General features: G+C 29.4%; 1 protein-coding gene across 1 annotated transcript; it reads left to right on the top strand.

Moving 5' to 3' along the window:
• The first annotated feature begins 470 nt into the window (after positions 1-470).
• LOC130467613 (uncharacterized) lies at positions 471-7,447 on the top strand. The gene is made up of 9 exons (XM_056836169.1): positions 471-879; positions 1,811-2,000; positions 2,683-3,715; positions 4,231-4,874; positions 5,303-5,480; positions 5,569-5,691; positions 5,787-5,930; positions 6,753-6,965; positions 7,088-7,447. Exons 1-9 carry the CDS (start codon positions 732-734, stop codon positions 7,445-7,447), a joined length of 3,033 nt encoding a protein of 1,010 aa, XP_056692147.1. The 5' UTR covers positions 471-731.
• The last annotated feature ends 1,269 nt before the right edge of the window (positions 7,448-8,716 follow it).

The raw sequence follows: 8,716 nt of genomic DNA, 5'->3' as shown, positions 1-8,716 counted from the left end.
AGTAGGATTATAATTAAATAAATTAGTATCCTAATAGGATTCCAAATCCTTTTCCATAACTCTATAAATAGGTGCCTAGGGTCACATATTTACATCGAGAATTCAAGTATTCAAAGTGAGTTTTTGAGAGCAAAATTCAATTACACAATTGCCTATAAAGTGCCGAAATTAATAGTACCTTAAGGGCGATTCTAGTTGGTCAATCTTAAGGCGGATCCGGACGTGCTGTGGACTATCTACGGAGGGACGACACTTGGAGTCCTAAAGACTTGTTCTTGTTCGGTTCGGGCGCAGCTAGGGAAGGCACGCAACAAAGAGTATGCATCTAAACTATGCTAAATGATTATGTGTAAATAATATGTTTTCCTGGCTTTATGGTTTTTCCGCATGATTTATGAATTGTCATATGTATCATAACCTAACAATATATATATATATATATATATCATTTACACTATAGTAAACCTGGTCCATGCTATGGACTAGGGTATTATAGTCTTTGCGTTGTTGCGTGCGAGAAGTTGCGTGTAACTTCCACGTGCTTTCCTAATTATATATATGTTTTTTTTTAATTTCCTTTTTCCCGGCTTTTGAACTTCTCACTCAACTTCTCTCTCTAAACTGCTTTCGAACTTCTCTCTGAATTTCTCTCTCCATTTCAAATTTAATTTCAGTGATTATTTTCATCCATTTGCATCAAATTACTCTTCCGATCTTCTTTTTTCTAAAAAATGGTGAAGAAAGCGGCACCGAAGAATCCGGCAGCGAAGAAACCGGCAGCGAAGAAACTTGAATTCGACAATTCCGTCGCTGAAATGGCTGTTGAAGCTCCTCGAAGGCGAGGAAGAAGGCCAAATGCTGTTTCTGAAGAAATTCCTGGTAATTCGAACTTATTTTTTGTTTGATTTTGAAGTATTGAAATGTTTGTGGTTTTTCCTGAAATTAGGTTTAGTGTTTCATGCAGTTACTGTTTCAAAGATATAGTTACCTTTTATTTGTTGTTTCTGAAGAAATTCCTGTTAATTCGAACTTATTTTTTGTTTGATTTTGAATTATTGAAATGTTTGTGGTTTTTGCTGAAATTAGGTTTAGTGTTTCATGCAGTTACTGTTTCAAAGATATAGTTACCTTTTATTTGCTGTTTCTGAAGAAATTTCTAGTAATTCGAACTTATTTTTGTTTGATTTTGAATTATTGAAATGTTTGTGGTTTTTGTTTGAAGTTACTGTTTCAAAGATATAGTTACTTTTTATTTTATGTTACGAAGTTTTTAAGTGTTTTTATTAGTGACTGGTTTGTTCGTAGTTTTTCAGAGTAATTATATTTTTAAAAGGTTACTATATTTCTAAAACAGTAACTATGTTTTTAAAATAGTTACTGTCTTTTTAGAAAGTAAATTAACTTTAAAATAGTAACTATGTGTTATAATTAGTTACTATCTTTTTTAGAAAGTAAATATAACTTTAAAACAGTAAATATGTGTTATAAATAGTTACTGTGTTTTTAGAAAGTAAATAAACTTTAAAATAGGAACTATGTGTTATAAATAGTTACTATCGTTTTTAGAAAGTAAATATAACTTTAAAACAGTAACTATGTGTTATAAATAGTTACTATCTTTCTTAAATGTTATTATAAAATTAAACAGTTACTATGTCTAATAAATAGTTACTATCTGATTTAAATGGATACTTTATGTTTATGTATTTATTATATTATTTGAAAGGTTACTATATGATTTTATTGGTTACTATGTGATTGTAATGGTTACTATATAGTAATATTTTGTTTTATAATTGTTTTGTTTCAGTTGCTAAGGAATCTGTGTCTATAAAGAAGTACAAAAAGGCTGGCAATCCGAAATCAAAAGCAATTGAGCTTGTACCTGAAAAAGAACCAATTGAAGAAGAACAACCTAATCAACTAGTTTTACAAAATTCTTCTCTGGTTGACGTTCCACAGCCTGAATCTCATCAACTTCATTCACAAGTTTTAAAGAAGTTGGCGCTGATGGCCTGCCTATCGTTTAAGTGTTAGTTTAATTTAGTTAATTGTTCTAAATAGTTACTATATGTTCAAAATAGTTACTATGTTCTAAATAGTTACTATATTTTTTTAAATAGTTACTATATGTTGTAAACAGTTACTATATGTTGTAAACAGTTACTATATGATTCCTAAGGTTACTACATGTTTTAAATAGTTACTATATGATTCCAAAGGTTACTATATGTTTTAAATAGTTACTATATGTTTTTAAATATGTTCTAAATAGGTTCTATGTGTACTATGTTTACAATAGTTACTATATGATTCCAAAGGTTACTATATGTTTTAAACAGTTACTATATGTTCTAAATAGGTTCTATGTGTACTATGTTTACAATAGTGACTATATCAAAGGTTACTATATGTTCTAAATAGTTACTTTATGTTTTAAACAGTTACTATATCTTCTAAATAGTTACTATATGTTATAAATAGGTTCTATGTGTACTATGTGTAGTATAGTTACTATATTATTTGAAAGGTTACTATATGTTTTAAATAGTTACTATATTTTCTAAATAGTTACTATATGTTTCTAATAGTTACTACATGTTTTAAACAGTTACTATGTGTTCTAAATAGTTACTATATGATATATAAAGCTGACTTACTTTCATTATTCATTTTTTTCAGGTTTAATTTTGATACACAATGTTCAGGAGGATCATTGTGTAAATTAATTAAAGACTTCTCTCCTGATCAAAAGGCAGCTGTTCAAGAGATAGGGTTTGGAGGATTGTTAGGCCTTCAATTAAGTCGAAAAAACACTCAAATGATGTACTGGTGCATCAAGTGCTTTGATGGTGTGAGTTCTCTGTTTACAATCAGTGATTCCAAGCAATTTGAAATCACTGATTATGATGTGTACGATTTGTTTATGCTCCCCCTTTCTGAGTTGGAGGTTGAAGGGGTTAAACGTGGGCGCAATTCCACTAATCCTGATTTTGATTTGAAGATCAACTGGAGAAAAGAGTTCGGTTTTGAAGAGGTCAATGCTCAAATTCCTATAAGGTTGCTCGAGGACAAGATTAAATTGTTGACAGATGGTGGTGATCTGTTTAAACAATTATTTGTTTTTGTTGCTTTCTCTACATTTTTTACTCCAACAGCCAATAGGACTGTAGATTTGAGATTGGCTAAGGCTTTGGAAGATCCTAAAATGATTCCCAAATACAATTGGTGTAAATACGTTCTTGACGTATTATGTGAGGAAACAGTGAAATTTAAAAATTGTTTATTGAAAGGCAAAGATCAAAAGACATTTGGAGGCTGTGTTGTGTTTTTGCAACTTGTGTATTTTCAGAGGATTAAGTTTAGGAATTCCAGTGGTATTCCTGATCAATTACCTCTTATTCAGCATTGGACATCGAAGATGGTAACCGATCGGATTCATGCTGAAAATGCCAATATGAGTGCATTATATGGTTCTGGTATATTGGAGAAGGAGAAGTATCCAATTTCCAAAAAGTTTGTTTTTGTTGATGGTCAAATAGATTTGACCCAAATCAAATCTATTTCGAAAGAAAATGAAGCTGGCAGCAGTGGGGGAAGAGCTGAACAGCCCTATGTTGGGCGTCGACTTCCAAGTCGGCGTCCTAGGATTCTTCAGTTTGAAATCCCTAATTCTCATCCTACAGATGAAGAAATTTTCTCTAAAGCCACTGATGTAAGTTTACTTTATTATTGATATATTTGTCAATATATAGTATAGTTATTTTTTATATGCTATAGTTATCTTTTATACACTATTGTTATCATTATCTTTGGTTTAGTAAATGTAGGTATATATAGTTATCTTTTATATTCTATAGTTATCTTTTATGTACTATAGTTATCTTTCATACACTAAGTTACCATTACTTTGTTTTGATAAATAGTAACTATATGTTTTAAACAGTTACTATATGGTATAAATAGTTACTATATGTTTTATGTACTATAGTTATCTTGTGTATACTATAGATATCTTTTATATACTATAGTTACCTTTTATTTACTATAGTTATCTTTTATTTTCTATAGTTATCTTTTATATTCTATAGTTACTTTTCATATACTATAGTTAACTTTTATACAGTTATCTTTATATACTATAGATACCTTTTCTTATAATATTTTTTGTATTTTTAGTTAAATTTTCATATTATGTTCCATATTTAAATTTATGTATTTTGTTATTAGGATTTTCATGGTCAGTGGTTGTTGATGAAGAGAGATCTGGATGTAGTTTCAGCCATCCATGCTGAAGAGCTGTTCAAATTAAAGGCTTCAATGCCTTCGCAGAACCATGGCGATGATATTTTGGAAAATTCCACTTATCAAAAGATGGTTGATGAGTTGGTGGAGATTCATCAATTGGTGAAGAATCTACCAAATGGTTGGGATGACATTTTTGGTTCAAGTAACAATCCAGTTGTTACTGCTGCCCCTCAACCTTCTGTCGTTGTTCCAACTGAGCCTGCAGTTGTTACAGCTGCTGTTGTTGATGCAACAACATCTACCGAAGCAATTATTCGAGAAGTTGATCCTGACACTCAAATAAATGCAGTTCTTGATTCTTTGAAAAGCAAAGCTAAAGAAATTACGGAGGATGATGATGAAGAAATAGAAGAATATGAGCGCGTGTGGGTTGCATTTCAAAAATGCATCATTAACAACCATGCTGTATCAAGAGTGAATGTCAGTGTCTATGGCATAGAGGAAAATGTGATGTTTATGTCTCCGTTTATGATAGCATTTGAAGATTTAATGAGGCATCTTCCAGCATTTGTTCAAGAAGTTGTGGACTTTGCTGCTCTGACTGATGGAGAGGGTATTTTGACTGAGTAAGTAGAAGTTTTCTCATTTAATAATTTATAGTTACCTTTCAAATAATATAGTTACCTTTCATATAAAATAGATACCTTTCATATATTATAGTTACCTTTCATATATTATATTTACCTTTCATATAATATAGTTACCTTTCATATAATGTAGTTACCTTTCATATAATATAGTTACTTTTCATTATTTATAGTAACCCTTCATATAATATAGTTACCTTTCATATAATATAGTTACCTTTCTTAAAAGTGAAGTTGTTGCCCTAACTTTATAGTAACCTTTCATATAATATAGTTACTATTTGTATACTATAGTATCCTTTTGTTTACTATATTTACCTTTTATATTCTATTGTTACCTTTTATTTATTATAGTAACCTTTATAATTCTTCTGACATATTTATTGTTTCTTTTTTATGTTTTTCAGTGATAAAGTTATAGAATACAATCATTTTATTGCGGTAGGAAGAGATGACATGTGGACCCTTCCTTCCACATTTGATATTCTTTTGATTCATATTGAAGCTTGGGCTTTTTTATTGAATGAAAATGAAAGGAATCCTGCCGGTTCTCCTCAGAAGCTGTTTTTAGGTGGCACATATTGTGTAAGTTATATTTTTAATAATATAAAATGTTAATTATTTTAAATTTTTTTGGCCTTTGTTTAATTTTTCTTTTAATATTGATTTGCAGAAATATGTTGCTGATTTGATTGAGAAACCAGGCAATGAAAAAATCTTGTCTGAATTGTGTGTTTGTCTTAATTATGGTGTGAAAGATGTAAATGGAGTTCAATCGTTGAAAGATTGTAATATGGTATGATTTATATTTTCTTTATATAACCATATTATCTTTTTTTTTTTGTCTCCTTTCTTGTAGTTGTAATCTGTTGTTTTTCTTTTTTTATATAGATTTTTGCTCCTGTTCTGATTGAAGACCCGAAGCATTATTACCTGTTTGTCATTAGTATGAAAGACAAAAGTGTCTATTTCTTTGATAATATGCTTCTGGAACCAAAAGAGATGGAACAAAGGAAGAAAGCTTATTCTGTCTTGGTAAGTTTTTTTATAGTTACCTTTTTTGTTGTTGTAGTTACTCTATAAATGTTATAGTTACCTTTATATTAGTCTTTCTTTTTTAGAGGAACTATATTTTTGACAAGGTTACTATTTGTTTAAAACAGTAACTATGTTTTTAAAATAGTTACTATCTTTATAAAATAGTTACTATATGATTCCAAAGGTTACTATATGTTGGTAATGGTTACTATATGATTTTAATGGTTCCTATATGATTCTAATAGTTACTATATGATTTTAATAGTTACTATATGATTTTAATGGTTACTATATGATTTTAATAGTTACTATATGATTTTTAACCAACTGGTAATAGTTACTATATGATTTTAATAGGGAAAATTTGGTAATATTAATCCAACCTTTGGCCGATTTTATTTTATTAAGCCCACCTACGACATATTTTTTAATAATCCCACCTTTACCACCCAACGATTTTTATTGGGCCCAACACGTCATAAACCTATTATAGGCGGTAATATGTCCCTACGTGGAAATACTCTCTCTCGATATATTCCGTCATCATAATCAATTCATCACCATCTCGATGATTTTTCACAAGTTTATCGGTCACTTAAGCCCAATAAAAGTCGTTGGGTAGTAAAGGTGAGATTATTAAAAAATATGTCGTAGGTGGGATTAATAAAAGAAAACCGGCAAAAGGTTGGATTAATATTACCAAATTTTCCTTTTAATAGTTACTCTATGATTTTAATTCTTACTATATGTTGGTAATAGTTACTATATGATTTCAAAGGTTACTATATGTTGATAATACTTACTATATGTTTTGTACAGTGTTCTTCATTGGAAAAACTACTGAAAAATATGGATAACATTCATCATGAAGATATTAAAAGCTTCAAATTTATCCCGGTCGGTGGTAATTGGAAGCGAGGTGCTTATGACAAAGACTGTTGTGTCTATTTGATGATGTTTATGATGGTTTTTCATGGTGTTGAAACGGTACAAGATGGTGTTGGGATTTTTGACTTTGATCCCTTGGCAGATGTAAGTTTTTGTGTTAAAAATAATTAATGTTATTCATATTTTTCTTTTCATTCTTTATAGTTATTGTTTTGTTATCATAGTTACTGTTTTTATTCTAATAGTTACTGCTCAAATATTTGCAGAAAGATTTCAGGAAGTTTCTCAGGGCTTGTATTTGTGGCACCATTGTGTTGTCAGATTTGAATTGTTACAGAGATGAATATCTGAAACGAATGGTTGCATTCAGGAAATACAGGAAACAAGATGTTTTGGATGCCCTAATTAAACAAAGGGAAGAGTTGACGCAGAAATACATGAATGATGCTTCAAAAATTGAAATTGTTGCAAGAAATAGTTCAGCAAGGAAATCCAAACATGTTGAAACAGAAGATGAAGCTGAGACAGATGTCAATGTTGAAGGGAAAGGACGTGGCAAAGGCGGGAGACGCACCCGAGGAGGCAGACGCGGGAAGGCACGTGGACGAGGTGCTTCACGTGGTTAATAATTATTGCTGAAAAAACAATTTAATTTTTTGTGTTTGTATGTAGTCGAATTACTACTTAGAATGTACAATTAATTCTAAGTTTGATATAGTTACTCTCAATGGTTTTTAATTGTTTGATATATGAGAGTAATTATAACTTTTGCAGTATTTGTGTAATATTGTTCAATTTACTTATTTTAAATATAGTTTCTATTTGAATGAAATAGTTACCTTTCTTCAAATATAGTTACTCTTATAAATTTGTAAGTCATATGATTGCATAACGAAAGTTACTATATTATCAAAATAGTAACTATATTTTATATAGAGTTACTATTTGAAAAGAAGGGTGACCACTAAATGTGAAGAGTTGGTATATATAAAAAGTGAATAATTTTGTGTATAAATTCAAATAGTTACTATCTTACAGATAAAGTTATCTTTAATAAGATACAATTACTCTCTTTTTTATGGTATTTTATTATTTGAGTAACATATAGTTACTATAAGTCATTTTGATTGCATAAAAAACGTTACTATATTTTTTTAGAATAGTAACTATATTGTTCTAAGAGTTACTATATTTTTTAAATAGTAACTATATTTTATAAAAAGTTACTATATTGTAAAAAAAGTAAGTATATTTTATAAAGAGTTACTATATTATCAGAATAGTAACTATATTTTATTAAGAGTTACTATATTGTCAAAATAGTAACTATATTTTATAAAGAGTTACTATATTTTCAGAATAGTAACTATATTGTATTAAGAGATACTATATTGTCAAAATAGTAACTATATTATAACGAGTTACTATAAATAAAAATTGTGTGTTTATAGAGAGTTACTATACTGAATGTATAGTAACTATGTATTGTAAAGGAGAACTATAGTATAAACACTCAATAAATTTGTTTAAAAATGTTGAAGTAACTGTATATGATAATAAAACAAGAACATCACTAAAATAGTTGTTCTTTAGGTGTAAATAATTGAATATTGGGTGTCTTGGATCCAAATTCTTTGTGTTTCTTTTTTCCTTTCTTTGATGGCTGCTTGTAATTGTCATATTGACCCTTTATTCTCTTCTTACTCTTTCCTTTAGTATTAGCACGATCAGGATCAAGCACAATTGTTATTTCAGAATTAGTTGATTCCCCGTCTTGTGTTTCTCGTTGTGCTTCAGCTTTTGCCTTTTCTTGTTCTGCTATCTTTGCAGCTTCTTCTTTTGCCTTTCTTTCTTCTTCCTTTTTTATGATTTCATCAACTGCTTTATTATCCATT

This window comes from Spinacia oleracea, chromosome 2 (genome assembly GCF_020520425.1).
Source record: "Spinacia oleracea cultivar Varoflay chromosome 2, BTI_SOV_V1, whole genome shotgun sequence".
NCBI lineage: Eukaryota > Viridiplantae > Streptophyta > Magnoliopsida > Caryophyllales > Amaranthaceae > Spinacia > Spinacia oleracea.
The sequence above is the reverse complement of the archived record's forward strand: the minus strand, read 5'-3'. Positions and strand labels throughout refer to the sequence as shown.

Coding starts and splice junctions, on each gene's coding strand:
- LOC130467613 (XM_056836169.1), top strand. CDS start 732: ATGGTGAAGAAAGCGGCACCGAAGAATCCGGCAGCGAAGAAACCGGCA. Junction 4,875..5,302: donor GGAGAGGGTATTTTGACTGA/GTAAGTAGAAGT, acceptor TATGTTTTTCAG/TGATAAAGTTATAGAATACA. Junction 5,931..6,752: donor AGAAAGCTTATTCTGTCTTG/GTAAGTTTTTTT, acceptor TGTTTTGTACAG/TGTTCTTCATTGGAAAAACT.